General features: G+C 48.7%; 2 protein-coding genes across 8 annotated transcripts in view; one reads left to right on the top strand and one right to left on the bottom strand.

Moving 5' to 3' along the window:
• The window catches only part of CNTRL (centriolin), a 28,708-nt gene extending 26,462 nt beyond the window's left edge, over positions 1–2,246 (top strand). For 6 of the 7 annotated variants that reach the window (XM_038156229.1, XM_038156232.1, XM_038156230.1 and 3 more), the window contains one exon: positions 25–2,246. In XM_038156229.1, the coding sequence (XP_038012157.1) occupies positions 25–96 (72 nt within the window). In that variant the 3' untranslated portion in view covers positions 97–2,246. The remainder of the gene's footprint in view (positions 1–24) is intronic. The other variant, XM_038156231.1, reaches the window with a different exon arrangement.
• RAB14 (RAB14, member RAS oncogene family) lies at positions 1,515–15,919 on the bottom strand. The gene is made up of 8 exons (XM_038156237.1): positions 15,725–15,919; positions 8,889–8,947; positions 7,962–8,015; positions 6,360–6,537; positions 5,316–5,382; positions 4,445–4,532; positions 4,100–4,130; positions 1,515–3,463 (listed from the first exon to the last, which is right to left on the bottom strand). The coding sequence occupies exons 2-8, from the start codon at positions 8,938–8,940 to the stop codon at positions 3,286–3,288; spliced, it is 648 nt and encodes a 215-aa protein (XP_038012165.1). The 5' UTR covers positions 8,941–8,947; positions 15,725–15,919; the 3' UTR covers positions 1,515–3,285.
• Positions 15,920–19,477: the final 3,558 nt, after the last annotated feature.

A 19,477-nucleotide genomic window follows, 5' to 3' on the forward strand; every position in this document is an offset into this window, starting at 1 on the left:
CACAGTGCTTTGGGGTTTTTACAGGTCCCCAGCAGCCCGGGAAGCGCGTTGGGATCGCCGGTGCTGCGCTCCAGCTCCCAGGGAATCTCTCGGTGAAAGCCAAAGGTGAGATGTGGCTCCAGGCCAGTTCCAACCTCCCAGAGACACAAGTGGCTGGAAGGCTGAGGGGCCGTGGGGCAGCTGTGGCTTCATGGACCACACTGTCCCTTCCCAGTGACAGCATTCCTGGGGCTGGTGTCGGTTCTGCTTCAGGTTTGTGCGTGGTGCAGAAGAGTCTGGGTGAGAGCTGGGAGCTCTCCTGGCCCGTGGAGTTACTGCTGCATAAATTGTTGCCATCCCTGGTCTTTCAGGAACTTTCCTGGTTCAACTGACCTCTGGGACAGCTGGTTCCACCCCAGCCTGGTACAAAAGTGTTCTTTTGTAACGGTTTAAGGTACAAAGGTTACTTGAAAAGTGGCTTCACTTTAAAAGCCAAGCCCAAAGCACATCCACAGCGTGGACAGGGGCCCTCAGATGCCACCTCTGAAGAGTTCTCTACCTCACTGGGCGAGCCTTGTCTGAAAAGGCCTTTGCCACCACTCACAAACAGCTGCTGCAAGGCTTGTACTGTGAAGGTTTTGTACAATTGACAGCAGGTTTTTGTATCTAAGTTGTTTTTTTCTAAAAAATTTAAATTTATATTTAAACATGTCCAAACCAACCTCCTCTTTAAGTGTCCAGCTAGTGGCCAGTTTCCACTTTAAAACCTTGTTACAAGGTCTGATGTGTTGCCAAATGCACGGAGGTTTAAAATACAATTATTTTGGATACTTCCCTAAAATAAACTGTTGTGATTGATGCTTTTATCCGGGGGTGGTTGCAGATCCTTTTCCTTAAAGCTGCTCTCCAGGACCCTGATCCTGGCACAGCCCTGGCCAGTGACAATGCTCCGAGTGCTGGGGCTCCTCCTTGCAGGGACGTGTCCAACACTGGCCTTTCTGTCCCTGTCCCTGTTCCTGGCTGCTGGGTGAGCACCTCCTCCTCTCCCCAGGCTTGGCTGCACCATTTGTCTGAACCAGGTGGATACAGACAATGGCTTCTTAACAGAACTACAATGAACTTACTCCCTACTTAGCAGAGGAAAAGCCTCTTTGTAAATCCTTCAGGCAGCAGGGCAAGGCACAGGCCAACAGAGGCCGGTGGCTGTGCAGGGATTGTCCCAGCCCTCCCCACCCTTCCCAGGATGGGCTTTGGCATCAGCCTCAGCCTTGCCTTTTCTCATCCTCTTTAAAGATAAGATTTTTCTATGCGGCCATTGTCAGAGTTCGCTGGGAACAAACACACCCAGCCCTGCTTCCCTTCGAGAGCAGCTCTGGAAACCTCTGGGAGATTCCTCTGGGAAAGCCTGTGATGTTTGCAGCAAGAAAGGCCCAGGGTCAAGGCTGAGCACAAATCCCAGCACGCCAAGATCTCTCCCCACCTCAGAGGTCCCACCCTCAGCACAGAGGGCCAGAGCAAGTAACACACAGCAGGGAGGTTTATCTAGATACAGGTACTTTATTTACAAATATTTAGATTAATAGCATTGTTACATCAAATGAGGAGTACAGCAGTCCAAACAGATCCTTTCTGTGACAGAAACAATGAGACCTACTGTAACTTACTCTGGGAGTACAGGTATTGCACCTCAACAAGCTGTAGTCATTACAACACTGACTTCACATCAGCAGCAGGTCGTGGTCCCTGGGCAAACCCTGGTGCAGCCTCGGGTTAAGCAGGATGCAGGAGCTGGAGATCTTGAACATACCCATCTACTGAGGAACAGGAGTTAAAAAAGGACTAACCAGACAAACAAAGGGACAGCACACGAGTTACCCAAATCCTATTGTCTGCACATTCCAGTTTTGGCTTTTATTTAACATTGACTGTACAATACTCTGGTACCACTGGTTACTTACAAGTCTGAACGTTGTAGAGTTTTAGTGTCTAGAGAGGGATTTTCAGACTACTTTGTATTTGAAACGCTGCAGTAAGCCTGAAGTGGGACACTGGATTGTGGTTAAGCATTTACCCCCTTCCATTTTTAAACCTTGTGACGTTTTCCAAGTGAAGCTGCACGAGGAGCCACAGTAAAAGCCCACGTTAGTGCAGCAACACCCCCCAGGCAGGGTCACCACGTGACTCCCCCTCACACACAGGCCAGGCTGTGGCGCCCCAGGAAGGATGTACTTGAAAGCTTGAAGCAAAACCCTTAAAAAAAAAAACCCTCACAGAGCACTGTTAAAAAATACAAGAGTAGTTAAAAATCCCTAGAGAGCACACGTTGTTCCAACTGTCCAGTTCAGCCTCTGCCCAGTCCCAAAGTCACAGGTACAAAAGCGGGAGGTGTGCGAGAGCCCGGCCACGGCTGAAGCCCGAGAATGCCAAAGAGAAGCAGGCAGAGCACTGCTGAGTGCAGAGGGGAGCATTGCACGGTGCAGAATGAGAGCCACACCCCACTAGTGTTAACGTCTGTGTCCCCAGCACCGTGGGGACCCTGCAAGTGACACCCAGCAGCTGCAGCCCCAGCTGGGCTGTGCTGCCACGGGGGCGCAGAGAGCTCAGACTGTACAAACGGGGGGTTCTTACACACTGCTCTAATGCCAGGCATCATTTTCTTCATTAAAATCATATACACAGGATGTATTTAACTGTTAGCTCAGTTCCTTCAAATTTTATACATATTTACGTTCTGTTAACAAAGGTAAAGGATAAAAGTGGCAAAAGAATGACGTAAAGCTATTGAGCACAAGAATGAACAGATCGCTTCCCTGCGCCACCCCGACCCCAGCACATCCCACAGGGAATTCTTCCAACAAAAGCACATCATTACAGAGCCCCTCGCTACCATCAGAAGTCATTTCACAGCAAAAACTTATCCTTTACTACTGACAGCTCGAACAGTTAGAGGTGGGGAAGAAAGGCCAAAGAACCATAAAATAAACCATACAAGACAAAGCCCTGCAAAAGTGTAAAATCAGGAGTCCAGCATCAGTGCTCAGTTTAAATTATGTATCGGTGACACTATCACAAGGACAATCAAGGAAAAAAAAACTTCTAGATTTACCATGCAGGAGAGGTTTTATTACTCTACTTGCCTTTGATAACCTGATTACATCTAAAGTTGTTTAGCAGTTTAGTACTGTGTTAAACTTGTCTCAGAGTTTTAATTAAACCCAGTAAGATGTACAGAAGATGGGGAAGCGGTCAAAAGCACCACTCCCTAGAGCCAGAGGTGAGGGGTCAGGAGGAGCCACGGAGGGGTCACTAGCAGCCACAGCCTTCTCTCTGGGGCTGGGGTTCGCTCGTTAGCCGCCCGCCCTGCGGGGCTGACGGTTTGTGCTGTACGCCCGACTCGGCCGCGTTCAGGTCCAGGCTTCCGTCTTGGATGTTCTGGTAGATTTTCTTGGCAGCCTCCAGGAACGCGTCCTCCACGTTCTCTCCACTGCAAGAGAGCGGCAGGAGTTACCGGGGCCGCGGTGCCGCTTCCAGAGGGAGCTGGGCAGGCGCTGCCCCGGAGCTGGCACGCACCGCGCCCTCCTCCTCAGCCCCACAGCCCAGCCCCGGACAGGGCAAGCCCTCCCTGGCACCACACCCCAATCGGGACCAGCCGGAGTAAGGAATATGTGCCAAAGAACTGAGGAGCAAAAATAAGCCAAGGCATCAAGCCAGGTGCACAGGACGGTTCTGACAGAGGCTTAAAGCCAAGGGAGCCGCCATAGGCAGAATCTCTTTTTATTACAAAGTTCTGTTCTGCAGGTGCCAGTGGGAGCCACATTTCCTGGTGGCCCTGGGGACACCCAGTGACACAGCCAGCCCCAAGCATGGCACAGCAATTCTTCAGTTGCTGGAGGGGCTGGTCATTGCCTACAGACCAAGCTGCAGCTCTGAAGAGCCAGGGGAAGGAACCCTTTACACACTGAACACATGCCACACTCAAACAAGGCCTGAAATCCAAATCAGTTCATTTGAATTCAACCAGGCTTTGCCTGAAATGCAGCCAGAGCTCTCAGCTCCAAGTTACTTTCAAGTCACAGCAAACAGACCACTCTGAACATCACCGCAGCCAAAAGTCACTTACGTTTTTGCACTTGCTTCAAGGAACAATAAACCTGTTCAGAGACAGAGGTTTAACAGTCAGTGCACAACACACCTCAGAGAGCCCCAAGTCAGACACACCATGACCTTCCCATTACATGCAAGACACTACTTCAGTACTAAACAAGCTTTTGTGACTATGTTAAGGCATCAACACAAGCTGATTTCTAGAACTCTGCACAGTTACCAGACTGCCTGAGGCAGAGCAGGAGTTTGTACATACAATTCCATCACTCTGGAAGTGTAAGCTCGCAGCTATCAATGCTGAGGATTCACTTTAACATCACTATCTTGTAGGAAAGTACCAGCTCAAGAGAAAAAAACACACCATTTTCTTCAGCAAATTGTTTGGCTTCTTCATATGTAACATCCCTCTGTGCTTCCAGGTCTGCTTTGTTTCCTATGAGGATTATCACCTGGGTCAGGAGAGAAAGAGTTAGTCTGGGAAAAAGCTTAGGAGCCTTTTCACTGCCACCTTCATTACTGATGAGACTCTCTAAAAAACCAAAAGGAAACAGGCAGAGCAGATTATCTACACAAGCCGTGCTCCTTCAGGAGAACTCTGCTCTAGCATTCCCCACTCTGGGAAAGCAGGAACAGCATCTCCAGCTGTCACTTTCCAAGGCTTTGAGGTGTTCTCATGAGATGAAGTCCTAGAAAGCTGCTCTTTACTCATGAGAGCTGTACCTTGAGCCACTTCTTGTATTTGTTTAATCACCAGACAGAATCTTTAGAGTTCTCCCATCAGTTTGGTGCTAAAGTGTCTTAGAGGCATTCAGGAACAGGCTGAAGAACAACAGCTCTGTGGGATGGGCAGAGAGACCCAGAAGGATCTTCCTCCACAAAACCTGGTCAGCTTTTGCTGGAGATCCAATTTACATTCCAGCCTAAGGACAGCATCCACCTCATTACTGACACAAAGCAAGAAGGAGTAACACAATCAAGGCTGGTCCAGATTTCACCCCAGTTTTGTCTCCAACAAACAGACCCTGAAAGGTGAGTGGCACAAGAAGCCTTTAGAGGAAGCCCTTTTCCTGCAGCAGGGAAGCGAATCACTGCACTCTGCAAGTGGGGACAGGAGCAGTGCAGGAAACACAGGCAGCTCTTGCACAGAGCACTGCAGTGCTTTGGCCTGAGCCTCCCACCACTTGCTCAGGGAGAAGCAATTTTGCTTTTAAGCTAAATGAAGACCAACTTACAGTATTTGGATTGGTGAGGTTCCTTGCATCTGTCAGCCAGCTGCTTAGGTGATTATATGTACTTCTTCTGCAAAGAATCGAGAGAGGACACTTTTAGCCTTTTATAAAATATTTAGGTGCCAACAGCACAGTCAGCATCCAAACACAGCAACATCCATCATCCCTGCTGTTCTCCCCACCTCAAGACAGACAAAGCAGCAGCAGCAGTGTGGACTCAGACCACAAATTCAAGTCAACTTGAAACCCTTGGAGCAGCTCTTGCTGCCAGTGGAAAGCCAGAGCAATTCCCACTGTAGGCACGCAGCTCTGCACACAGCCAAGGCCGGTGCTGTTTCCAACAGAGCACCTTAAAGGGTTTCCTGTCAGATACTTTTCCAGAACACAGTGCAGCAGAACAGCTCTTCAGTAACAAACTGCAGAAAGTCATGTTTTAACCAGGATTTACACAAACAGGGAACACACCTACAGATGCAGGACAAAACAAAGAGGTGCCTGAAGAATATCAACAACAGCCCCAGAGGAAGATGGGAGCCAAAGCAAAAGTACTTCATGTTGCATCCAATGCACTATAGCTTGAGCAGCATCTTTAGCTGTCACCTCCAGAGAAGGCAGGGTGGCTGCTGGGGAAGAGGCCCAGGGTCAGGCTGAGGCCAGGCTCTCCCCACACCACGGGCAGCTCTGCAGGGTCACTGCGGCACCGCCGCGCCCTGCTGGGGCCACCCTGCCAGGTGAGCAGCACTGCTGAAGAGCACATTCTAGGGCAAAGCCAGCTCTTTAAACACTTCAACACAGGTAACAGCCTGAACTGCAAACTCCTCAGGCTCACCAGCAGCGAGATTTTCCAAGAAAAGCTGCTCACATCCCTCCCTGTGTCTCTGTGCAGCTCTTTAACCACTGGGGTGTTTGGGTAAGGTGTGGCAGGCAGGATGCTGCTCATCCAGACACACACAGAGCCTCTGAGCCAAGGGGACGGACAGACAGACAGTACCTACAGGGCTGTGCAACCCAACCTCAGCATCACACCCAGAGCTCTGCTGCCCTTACCTGGTGATGTCGTAGACCATGAGAGCTCCTGCTGCTCCTCTGTAGTAGCTTCGTGTGACAGCCCTGAATCTCTCTTGTCCTGCTGTATCCCAAATCTGTAGTTTAATTTTTTGGCCACTAACTTCAATTATTCTTGTGCCAAATTCAACACCAATTGTGTGGGGACAGTCTGCCATAACTGTCATGAAAAATAAGAGCAAAGATCAGATCTTCCTAGGACAAGGTTTCCTTGCTGCAAAAATATGACTACCACAAGTTTTCAGTTATCTTTACTAGATTTTCAGTCTCTAAAAAAGCATTTTTACAGCTACAGTTCCAAAACTGCATCACTTAACCAGAAATAAAACATTCCATTTCCTGAGCTGCTGTTAGTTTTAAAAACAGTTAGAAAATTCCTTGCCTTCTCTGCTGCTCTTTGGCCATACATATCAGAAGGTACCAAGTCAGCTGACTCCCAGTCTATCCTTGCAGAAGGTTAACTATTTTAATGCGGTAGGAAAAGATAATTTTTTAGGGAATTACAGGAAAGATACAGTTAAAAAGTCTGTCACATTTTCAAAAACAAACACCCAAGTTGGTTCAGACAGGGCTGTCCAAGAAAATGGCAGTTCCATAAGCAGCTACAAGCACACCAAATCAAATCCAAAAAGGATCTTTCCAGTTGTGATAAACTCATGTTGATAAGCTCATCTTTGAGGGAGATCAAGAAAATACAGACAGGATGAGGACCTACTGAGGCTGCCTAGAGTTAGGGGCAGTCTCACAGCAGAGGTGTTTGGCACGTTAGTTTGGTTCTGACCAAACTTGATGCTGACAGAACTTTCCCCTCATGGACAATCTGACCATGTGCAAAATGGCTTTTAAAGAACTGGCTGATAGAGCATTTTCACAAAAAACAACAGTCAGAGGTTCCCGTTTCTCCTGGAAAACAAATATTTTAAACTGCAGCTCCTACCCACTTGTTACCTCACCTCAAGCAGCACATGGTGATGCCTGTCCTGAGAAATACCTGCAGAGTTACTCACTGAGTGAGGAAACAGCTGCTGCACACCCAGTGCCACACACGCCAGGAGGAGCTGAAGCTAATGCTTAATTAGTGATGATAAAACATGAGAAAATGTTTCAGCTGAGAGAGACTGCAGCAAGCCCTAAACACCAACACCCAGGGCAGGCCAAGGGTCCTGCAGGGCTGCTTAAGGCTGCAAACCAGCACTCGAAGCAAAATTATTCTTTTTTTTCCCTTTTGAAATCCTTAACAGCACTAAAAACTCCAACTGCTTGTGAGCAAGCTACACCAATATTGAAAGCATTCCAAGCTCAGACACTAAATTTCTCTTTGTCCATATCAAAATCCCCAAAAAAGCTGTAAAATCAGATCCAGCCCTCCCACCTCTCACAGGCAGGATTGGCTGGAGCAGGTTTTGCCGTAAGTACATCAATATTTGTTTCTGCATCTGCTGAAGTCAAACCAGAAGTGTGACCCAGTACAATCCAAGCTCACAGAGAGTAAGACAGACCAAATGAGCTCATGCATGATGGAAACAGGCAGGGAAAAGGGATGAAAGTGCCAGATAGATAAATATCATGAACTGAAATACTCACACTTCTTTTCTGTGAATTGATGAAGCAAACAGGACTTTCCTACACCCATGTCCCCTGTTACAGAAAGAATAGTTAAATCATTGTTGCAACGAGCACATTTTCTCCCTCCCACACAACAAATGGTACAGAGACATTCATTTCTCAGGTCAGATGGGCAGTGTTCTATCCCTGGCTGTATCCTTGAATTTATCAACTTGCCACTAAAGCTTTGGTTACAGGTACAGCTTGCAAGCAAAATCAGAACACTCAAGAAACAGTTAATTTGTAGTACTGATTTTATAACTGTATTTCAGAAGCTTATAAAAAGTACAGCTGAAGAAACCGAAATGTAAAATACACTTGGTGTTTGCTCCTGTCTTACTGTGGTAAGAACATCAAAAATACTGACAACCACCCAGAGCACCTCAAGAAATGGCTTTATTTCCACTGATCCTCTTGCACAATGCCAAGAGCCAGGCACAGCAAGATCTTTTAAGAACCAGCTCTTGCAGAGGCTGAGGCTGTCACAGCAGCCTGACTTACAAACCTGCAGAGCATTTACACCTACACAAGGTCATTAACAATTAAACAATTAACAGCAAGACCAGTTCTTCCAGGACAGCAATAAATGCAATCCCTTAGAGTTCCTGACTAAGCAGCCAAGGAAGCTGCAGCTAAAAGCAACATTTAAACCCAAAAATACAGCCTGGCAGAGGTTTATGAGCCTCATGCAATGGTTTCCTATCAGCACTCATGCCTTCAACATAAATTCTAAAACCCTTGAGATTAATGATGCAAAATGCTCCAGTAAATGCTAAAGCTGCAGAGAAGTGTGGTGACCTGTGGGGACTGAGGTGGGACAAGCACAGAGTGAAAGCAGCCTGGCACAGCCACGGGCTTCTCATGTACCCACGCAGGACATAACGGGTGTGAGCCACTGCTACTTACCAATAATGATGTACTTAAAGATGTAGGAATAGTTGTAAGGTGCAGTTGCCATTGTGGCACTAAAACAAAAAAACAGAACATGTCAGAACTGATACTTGTTCCCTCAAGGCAACCCAAATCATCCAGTTCAGTTCATAGAAACAAAAAACCCCTTCCTCTTCCTCTCCCCCAATCTGTGTAGCTCCCCAGTCACTGAATTAGTGGCACAGCCAGCCAGCAGAGCTCCCGCACTGTTTGCTCTGAGCCCCTGTCAGCAAGGCCTCCAAGTAGAAACACACTCTGGGGCAGCACTGAGAAGCAATTTTACCCAGAAGGACTCCAAGCTGTTGAAAAGCTCAGTCCCTCCTTGCTCTGCAGTCACTGCCAGAGCAGCACATACCCGCCACAGCTGATGGATCGACCGAAAATAAAATCTGACTCCAGCACAAAACCTGAGGAGATTTAACAAAACCAGCAAGTTGGAACTATTACCTCACACTTGTGAGACTTGCAACAGCAAGGAAGGAAGCAGTGCAGCTCGCAGCAAGCAGCTAAGATTGAACAGAATGCTGCAGTAGCCTTCACTGGGGCCTGGGGTGCTGCTGCCCGTGTCAGAAAAGCGCTGCAAGCCACAAATCAGATATTCAGGAAGTTGGTTAACATCCCTGTGGCTTTGTCAGCACAGCAGTGCTACAGCGAGGCTGCTGAGCAGTTTCTCTTTTTTAAAAGGCAGTCAAAATACTTTTAACATTCCAGAATTTTCCTAAATGTCGAGGGAATTAGAACTGGCATTGGCTGTTCAAATCTGGAGGGAGTAAAAGGTGACTTGCTAACCAACACATCAGTCAGCCAGGATCACACATCTGTAAGGGCCAGATGTTGCCAGGTAACAACAAAGATGGGAAATGCCTGCTTTGGTCCCAGGCTTTAAGTTAAACTGGATCCACAGATCAGTTAAGCAAGTGGAAAATTTCTAGCAGGAATTCAGCACTTCCCTTGCTGCTCCTGCAGGGCAGCCAGCCAGCCATTGCAAACACATGGTACTCCTTACAAGGAACGCTGCTGGAGCCTAGAAAGATTTTCATTAGGTCATGTGTCATTCACATGACAAATGAAACCAATACTGGAAAGAAACACAGAGGAAAGCTTCCAGGCCCGGGACTTTCTCAAAAGCAAAGCACTGTTCCTTGCACCACAATCAATCCCTCTCAGTGAACTGCAGTGGTAAGAAAGATGAACAAATCTCATTCCCAGCACAGCCAGCAGCCTCTGCTTCCCAGCACTGAGGTTTGAGGCAAACATGCTTATCTAGAGCTGGGAGGGGAACAGCTCCCAGAGCAGCTAAGAAGGTTTACTGAGTGCCAGGCAGTGCCCCTGTCTCCCCTCCAGGGCTGGCTCAGGAGATGGAAACGCTCAGTCCTCCTGTCCCAAGCTGAACACAAAGCACCTCTGCTAACTCCTGCAGAGACACACGCTGCTCTGCTGAACCGAGTGGATTCCGAGATAGGAAAGCAACTGACAATTCTGGACACTAATTCACCAAGCAAGCCAGCAGCTTTACTGCTTTATTTCCTGGAAGATTCCAGAATGACAGTAACACGTGAATGGGTTATTTTCAACAGCAGTAAATAAAGACAAGTCACTGCTCCATACTGAGTTCCAAATGAATGTGTCACTGTGGAAACATCCAGTCCTTCAAGCTCCCTGAACATCTTCACACATGATGTTCTTTTCTTCTCCAGCATGTCCCAGCACAGTGAGCTGGGCACACAAAGCACATGTTCCTGCAGGACCCTGCCACCTCCTTTCTGGGCAGGGCAGCAGCCCCACGCTCACAGCTCAGCTCCATCTGATGGCACACAGGGCCAAACTGGGGGTCCCTGAGGTGACTGCAGTACAAAAGAAAGCTTGAACAAACTGATTTCTACACGCCAGTACTTCAGGAGGAGAGCAGGAACTGCCCTGTTTCCCACCAAAACCAACTGGGTGTTACAGCCACAAGACACCAAGAGCACCAACACGCACCAAGATCTCCTGGGCATTCTGAGGATGGGAATATCAGACACCGATGCCGTTAACAACCCCAGCCCAACCAACAGCACCGTGAACTCCAAACGGAGCCAGCCACCTGTGTGGCACAGGCCCGCGTGCCCTCTCTTCTTCCCAAGAGCAGGAGGCCAAGGAGTGCCAAGTACTCCAAACGCAGGGAAGTTTCATGTTTCTGAGCACATGACTTTAGGATATCACTGTGTGGTAAACAATGGTGTACTGCTCTGCTGTTCCAAGCAGGAGGAAATGCATCCTGCAGTCCAAGTCTGGAAAGTGAGCAGGACTTTTATTTTAAATCGTGGACAAACTGGGAACTCAGTGCATCTCTGTCACAAACTGAATTTGAAGTGAGTCTCAACTAGATCTTCATTGCTAAATATACAGCTCTGTTTGTCAGGCTGTTTCTGCTTGCTGAGATATTCCCATTTTCATTATGTCCTCTAAGTACAAAAGTCTTAACTATGCTATTTTATTACAAAAAACTACTGATATTACATTTATTCCAAGGGTCACATTACAGAAAAGATTCTGAAATACTCCAAACCAATAGTAAAGGTCAGGAATATTTTCTGGAGAACAGATGATTCCTTTAAATAAAAAAAAATCAAGTAAAAACCCAAGCAATACTAAAACAACCAAATAACAAACTTTTAAACACTCAAATTCCAATAAGGATTAGCAGGAATTCAAACTGTACTCAGACCTTGGAATAAAAGTGATATTCCACAAGGACTCTGAGCTGAAGGAGAAAAAAAGAACACAAGCAACTAAACACAGAAACCCTGCTGAGAATTCAGCCTTGGAAAACTGACCAGCTCAGCATTTCCTGCAGACGAAAGAAGGAAGTCCAGACAAGAACAGGGCACCAGAGGGGTCAGTAAATTCTAAACTATCAGCTGCATGTCAATGCAAGGGGCTGATGCCTTGATGGGCATCACCCCTGTGCAGGAACTGCCTCCAGCCTCTCTGTTCCAGCACGTGAATCTCAGTAATTCCAGCAGGGGGGATGGGGCTTTCCTCTTGGGAGAGCAAGAACTGCAGGGCTGAGGAAGCTGCACATCAACATCCACAGCTCAGCCTCCAGTGCTGGCACCGTGCACTGTGCCATCAAAGTTAACCAGCCGTGAGTTTACTGTTAACAGAAAGCAGAAGTTGAGCCTGGGAGCTTGGCCTACCTGCCACCCCTCCTGCAGGCGAGGCTGCCAGCTCACTGCTGGCTCCCTTCCCTCAGGTAAGGCTGCCCTGGAGCCCAGAGCACGAGTGCAGGATGGCCACGGGCCAGAGCATCTCACTGAGCACAGATTTATGCTCATTCCAAAGCCTATACAATTCATTTCTGTTTTACATTTAAGGCTGGAAATTTTGCAGTGAGCAGTGTCACCAAATCCATTTCCCATATATCAACTTCTTCTTAGAGGCTTATTTAAAAAAACAACGTTAAAGATGACCTTAATGAGACACCAGTACAGCTACATCTCCTCCTCTAATCAACAAGCACCACACAGATATCTAGAAATCCCACTGAAACCTTATTTCAAGTATCAGCTACATCTGTACTTCCTGAGATAAGATTGTTCTGGGCACATTGCTGTAACATTCTTTATCACAGAAACATAACTGTAAATATCAGATTCATACCAGCCTTTGTGAGACCCGTGCAGCTCCTTCCAGTTCAAGGACACAGTTTTAACTCTTCACTGGATATTATTAGTATCTTTATGCTCAACAAGAAGCAGGTGTGCTATGAAAGGAGACCAGAACCTGCATGCAGAGGGTTTATTAGACCCTGCTGTGGTTCACACCACATGGATGATCCATGGATGATGGATGGGCCATGTGCAGAGATGAGAGCTGGGGTAAAAACCACCAGGTTCAAACTCAGCACTGCCCAGCTGTTACTGGCTCCCTGCAACCCACAGCACTCTGCAGCCCGGGAACCAGCGGGGAGTTACTGTGAAGCAAAGGGGATTCTGTGCTCCATCCGGGCAGCCAGGCGTTCTGTGCATCATTCTCCAGGGATGCGCGGCAGGAAAAGCTCTCACACTTGAAGCTGCAGATTACCTGGATGTTAATTAACAGACAACACTAAGATTGATAAGGGGGAGGGGCTGGAGGGGGGTAGAATTGTTTCATTTCGTAATTGCACCTTTCCCCTGATAAGGACTTTTGACAAGCACACAGAACAATGTGGTTTGACTGGTACCTCACTTCAGCAGGCTGGAAACAGTCTGAGTGCTTCAGTTATGGTCACCTGTGAGATCACAGCACACTGAAGGTAACAACAGCTCTGTTATCATTCATCCACCCAAGCACTGTATCCCCATAGGTCTGTTGGCCGCAGCAAGCTATGAGGTCTGCTACAATTCAGTCCCACTGTGGTTCTCTGGCTTTCACACACCAAGGACATTCAGGTCTTCCTGAAGCACATCAACATCTCAGCCCTCTTTAAGATGATGCTCTGCAGCCACCCTGCTCTGCTTATTTATTCGTTTTTGCAGGCTTGGCTTTACAAAGCCCTGCTGAGCCCGGTCCCTGAGGAGCCTCAGCGCCTGCTGCAGCCCTCGCACCTGTGTGACAACATCACTTGTTGCTGGCCACTTCCTTACTCACCCCTCAGCTCTTCCAGAGTCATCCTCCCCTGCTTCCCCCTCTGGATTTCACCAAAGCATCCAATCAGCACAAGAGAGGAAATCTGGCTGAGGTGATCTCTGTTCACCCAGCAGCCTCTGGGAGCTGCTGCCCAGGATCACTTTGCATTTCCTGGCTATTCCCACCTCTGGTTACTCTTTCCCTGAGAGCACAGGAGGCCTGCAGGCTCTGGGGCTCAGACTGCAGCCCTGCAGAGCCCTTTCCAGGCTGTTCTTGAAGAAATGCATTTGGTATGTTGTTCCCCAATCATGTCAAGCACCTTAACCCAGCCTGAGGCCTAGGACATTCTTCTAAAGTCTTCACAGGCCTTCCCTTCTCCTTCCTCCACGAGAACTTCATTTTTCTTTCCAAACCATAACACACTTACTGACTTTCCTTCACTTTCTGACTTTCCTCACCAGTCACACCCACCTTGGCCTGGTTATCCCTCTACTGCTTTCACATCCTGCCTCATTAAGTTAGTCCATTTTGCTTCCTAAACTTCCTGCATTTATATGTGCACACCTCAGTTCTCCCCAGCCACACCCCAGCAGCAGAGCTGAGCTAATCACTGCCTGCCTGTCCTCCTCAGCTCGAGCACCTCCTGCCATGTCCCTCCCCTCAGCCACCCTCTATCCACTGGGATCTCCTCACTTCTCCTCTCCTTACAGAACACTCCAACCTGCTGTGTGTCTGCTCCCAGCAGGAGAGCCAAGATCCAGAGGTATCAGCTAAGTTTGGGACAGAATACACAAAACTAGAAGAGTTTTCTGTCATTCCGACAAATCAGAACGCTCTGGAGTCCCCAGCTAGGAAAACACAAGTCACAGACATTTTAGGTAAATATTAACTAAGATCTACCTCCTGTTTCAGGGAGATTCAGCAAAATGAGAATCAGTCCAAACCAGGTCTCACTGGATGCCCAGGAGTGAGCAGGCAATTTTAAAGCACTATTTACATTTTACATCCCAGTACCTCCAGTAGAACAGGTTTGTTTCCAAGCTGCTGTCCTTCATAAGAACTCCTCAATGTTTTTGTTACTCACAAAATGGAAAAGAGGAACTTCTTCCTTCCCCTCAGCCTTACGACATTTTCAAATCCCTACAGGAAGCTAGCAAATTCCTTTATAAACCATATCAAATTGTGACATTTAGTAATTAAATTCCCCAAGGTATTTTCTTCCCACTAGCAAGCACTGCCCAAGCACAAGGGCCCCGCAGCCCAAACCATGACAGGAATCAATCCCAGGCAATCCGATCCACAGGATAACACCTGTACAAGATGTGGCGGCTTGGGGTTTGATACGGCTTAGGATGCAGCTGACCCGAGTGAATCCTGTTCACTAAGGGGCTCTGTCACCTCTGACAAACATCCCAACACACATCTACCCCGTCTCGGAGCAAAAGCCACAGCGAGCAACCTCCGGAGCCACAGCCAGAGCCACTCCAGTGCAGACACCCACCTCTGCCTGGCTTTGTGCAAGGATAATTCAGCACAACTCCCCTTCAAGACAAAGCTACCAAGAGATGTTGTAGATAGTGTGCTGCAATCAGGCAATAAACAATTACGAGAAAGAAAAGAATTTCACTCTGTTTAGCCTCAATAAGCTTTGACAAAAAAACCCAGTCTAGAATACTTTCGCTGCTTTCTCAAATAGGAAGTGGCTTTTCCCTCAACCCTCAAAGTTATTTTTCTGTCAAAGTTCATGACGGCACAGGTCAATATAACAATTAAAAGTAGAGATAACGCTGCACATAGGCCACATACCCGGTACAACATACACATACACACCCTACGTGCAACTGCAACAGCTCGTAAGGGGGAGATACAGAACCACACACACAAAAATATCGCCCGTGGCCGGGTGGTCGCTGCGGGCGCTGCCGCCGGTGCAGTGCCGAGGAGCGGTGGGAGGCGGCGGTGACACAGAGCACAGCGGCCTAGTCCCGCCCGCAGCTCCCCCCGCTCGGCCCGGCCGCCCCTTCCCCTGCCTGCCGGCCCCGGGGCCCGCCCGCAGCGCCCTCGGGGCCGCACGGCGCCCTGCGGGCCCGCCGGGCCGCGGCTCGGGGAGGCACCGGGACGGAGCGCGGCCGACCGGGACCCGCCCCGCTCCGCCCGGCCCGCCGGAGCCCCGGCGCTGCAGGCCCGGCCGGGCGGGCGGCGCTGGCGGCCCGCCGTACCTGTGCTCGGGGCTCAGGGAGCTGTGCAGCGCGGCTGTGCGGGCGGTGCCCGGTGCCCCGCGGGCGGTGCGGCGTGGCTCGGCTCGCTGCGGGCTCGCTCCGCTGCCTCAGACGCGGCTCCGCTGCGCCCCCATCACCCCCGCAGCCAAGATGGCGGCACCCCTCGCACGGGGTTTCCCCTCCCACTCTCGACGGGCGCCGGGGCCGCACAAAGAGTGGGCGCGAGGGCGCCGCGGCGCAGCCAATCACGGCGGCCGCCGCTCGGCGGGGCCCCGCCCACCCCGCCGGCGCGAGGGGCGGGGCCGGGCGGGGCGGGAGCGCGCGCGCGCGCGGCGGGCGGCGGGGCGGGGCGGGGCCGCGCGCGGGGCGGGGCGGGAGCGCGCGCGCCCTCAGGCGGAGGAGCGGCGGCGGCGCCTCAGGGCGGAGCGCGGCCTCCGGCGCGGCGGAAAGTGCCGCGATTTTCCGCGCCGTTCTCCTGGAAAATCCCGGATTTCCGCGCTGTTCCCCTAGAAAATGGCACGGAAGCCAACAGTGACCCGCCCGGAAGCCTCAGCTCGCCGGGGAATGGTGCGAACGGGAGCGGCGCGGCTCAGGTACGGGGCTGTAGCGGCGTCCGGCGCCTCTGAGGGGCTCCAGAGCCTCCCGTGCGTCTCCAGGATCATCATCCGCTGCTTGGCCGAGAAATGCTCGAAGGTGTTCATTTGGGCTTTGAGTGTTTTATATCGGCTTTTTAAACACTCGTGGCATGCGATCCTAAAGACCTGAAAGCACAACATACTGCCCAAATCTCCCAGCTCACGGGACTCAAAGAATAAATCGGTGCTTCAGGAGATGTAAAAGTGTATCAATAAATTTCCCCAATAAGGATTTCATTTCAGTCCCACACGTTATGGAAAGCATCAGATTCTGCTGTGTGCCAGTGTCCAAGGTTCAAATTGCAGCTTCCCCACTGCCGTAACATTTCTGTGGAAGTATTTTCCAGAGTGGGCATTTTCCATCTCCATCGCTGTGACATTACTAATCCCATTTCCTTAGTTGAGCAACATCCAGGGAATCCTCTGCTTTCCATGAATCAGCCACCCCCTAATTATTACTCAACCTCTACCAGGGAGAAACTGCATGGTGGATAACACTCCCTGTTACCTGGGCAGAAACGTCAGGGAGTGAAAAGCACTGGTGAAAAACAATTAGAGTTCTTTTCCCCTTTATCTTCATGCTAAACAAATAAATCTCTGAGCTATAAAAAGCAAAGGTTCAATAGAAAAATACAAAATCTGCTGGCAATGTAGTAGAGATGGAGGATTCCTGTCACTTATTGTCAGAGTTCAAAACAGACAACTCTGTGCAACAGAATCCTTTTCAAGTTTTGCAAAACCTTATATGGAGTGACTTTTACTGGAAAAATAGGTCAAAACAAGCCAGTGAGAATGATTTCCACGAGAGGGAGTCTTTAAACGGAAAATGACCTGACTGTTGTGACACAGTTGCAGTCTGGTTTACTGACTTGAAAAAATACACTTCCCTGGTACTGCCCCAAATATTATTCCATGAACACAGACACTGTAACGAGAGGTTCTAAAATTCAGAATTGTTCAAATACTGCACACCAAAATACACTGAAGATTTCTCTGTCTATGGTTCAGTGTTGGTAGAGTCAGGCAGGCAGGGTGAGCTTCCCTTTTCCCAAGATGGAATTGTGACAGGTCAGTATTGCTGCTATCCATTGTGTTATCCATTATTGCTGTTATCCATTGTGTTATCCATTATTGCTGTTATCCGTGGCAAGGGCAGTGGGTGCACAGCCTGCCCAGGGTGGGAGTGCCCGATTGGAGCTGCAGCTTCTTTTCCAGGGGGAATTGCAAGCAGCCCTTTCCCCCGGGCAGGGTTTGCTCACCCCCTGCAGCTCCCCAGTCACACTCACAGGGTGGCACTTCCCCTGCAGCGCCCGTGGTGACACCTCAGGATTACTCAACAGCTCGGAAAATCACTGTGGTGGGTTCTGTTCACTTTGACCTGGAGTCTGGCCCACGGGGAATTTTAATTGTGAACAGAAATGAGAAGCAGTTTTGGGTTAGAATTGTTTTTGTTTCTTACCTGGAACAAAATTAAAATCCATTACCTAAATGTGAGTAAGATTCAGCTTTATAACTGAAATTCCTAAATATATTTTATGTAAAACTGCCTTCCTTTCTGAGGTGATGTAAAAAAAATATTTGCTTCAAAACTCCTGCTTTTGAATCGTTTTATATGCTCTGCTCAAATATTCCTACAAAGTTGAAAGTTAACAGAAGACGTGAGTGAGAAGGATGGAGTAACAGCATCTGCATTTCTCTGCTTCTTTATTCTTGTGGGTGCCTGAAAGCCTGCAGCAGTTTTTCAACAACAGTTATTGAGAAAAGGCTGACTTCAGCCCGTTCATTGTGAACATCTGGACAGGCCCTACCAACAGTAATTAAAACCCACTAAATTGGTAACAACACCAAATTGCCAGGGGTGGAATCCTCCTCCGTGGTCCCACCCTTCCCTGTGGATTTCTGCTGGGTCAGTCCACTCTTGAAAAGCCTTTTCCACGTGTCTCTTTCTGAGGCCTCTGTCAGGAGGGAACAGCATCCAAATGTTCTGCTCATGTGAGCCTTGCTCTTGGGTTTATTTCTGCACCACAAACCCCAGCAAAAGTAAAGACTGACTTCATGACGTTGATAGAAGGTTTGAGGATTTTCTTCTTTGCAAATAAATTACATGGAGTGATCTGTAGGATCTGCTTCCTTCTTTAGAATGCATCCTTGTAAGAAAATAAACCTAAATATGATTAAATTACACACCAGCATTCATGAAGAGCATGGGATAGAATGAAATTTGTTATCTGCAGCACTCCGTTTTCCCTGAGGACAGCAGAGCAGGCCAGCCTCTCAGGATTTAAACTGTCAGGCCACAAACAGACAATAAAAGGTAGCTAAAGTCAGGTTTGTCTGCCTGTCTTCTTCCCCTGAACCCCAGCTTCATCTCCTGGCTTTGCTCCAGTTTCTCCAGACAGACACAGAAGGGGGAACACGGGATGTGTGGGAGTTGATCACGTAACACTGGATGCTCACAGATGACTAACTGGTCTTTACTTGTATTTTATTTTTGAGTTGCCCAGTTCTCCTTTCATCTCTTACTATTTCAGTTTTGTGGTGTCTGTAGAAATGTTCCTGTGGTCAAGGGGTTTTTTTTTAGTTCCTTCTTTATCTTTTTTAGTTCCTTCATCTCATGTAAAATAGGCAGCCCAAGCCCACTGGCACTTCTACAACCTCAAAGCTTCAAATTAAACTCATGAATGAGGGAAGAACATTTGGGCCAATGTCAGTTCTGGTGTCAGTAGATGCAGCTCAGCTGGATTGTCTCTGCCAGTATTTTGTGGGAATGGCAGTATGGAATGGAAGTGTGCCCCTTTCCACGGGAACTTCAGCACTAATATGGAGGAATACTTCCAAATACACGCAGCAGTGAGCCCACTTGATGGGTCAGTGCTCACCGTGCCTCCTTTTGTCCTGACTGGAGACAAATCTGAGCTTTGCTGACTTCATTTGACTTAGTTTGGAGTTCACCTTTCAACTCTGATGCCTTGAGCACAATCCTCAAGCATTCATACTTCGATGTGCCCTTAGCAAGTAGCTTATATTTTAGCACAAGACCAAACTGTAGAAATGCCTGCAAAATGCCAGCATCTGCTTTTCAAAGGCACGCAAGTGCTGTGGTTTCCTGGCTGACATG

The sequence above is a fragment of the Motacilla alba genome, chromosome 17, assembly GCF_015832195.1.
Source record: "Motacilla alba alba isolate MOTALB_02 chromosome 17, Motacilla_alba_V1.0_pri, whole genome shotgun sequence".
NCBI classification, from domain to species: domain Eukaryota; kingdom Metazoa; phylum Chordata; class Aves; order Passeriformes; family Motacillidae; genus Motacilla; species Motacilla alba.

What these genes read in the sequence shown, in the direction of transcription:
- RAB14 (XM_038156237.1), bottom strand. Translation starts at nt 8,940, where the DNA reads ATGGCAACTGCACCTTACAACTATTCCTACATCTTTAAGTACATCATT. An exon ending in TCAATTCACAGAAAAGAAGT is followed by an intron (nt 6,538 to 7,961) that starts GTGAGTATTTCA and finishes TTTTCATGACAG; the next exon opens with TTATGGCAGACTGTCCCCAC. An exon ending in ATGGTCTACGACATCACCAG is followed by an intron (nt 5,383 to 6,359) that starts GTAAGGGCAGCA and finishes GATTCTTTGCAG; the next exon opens with AAGAAGTACATATAATCACC.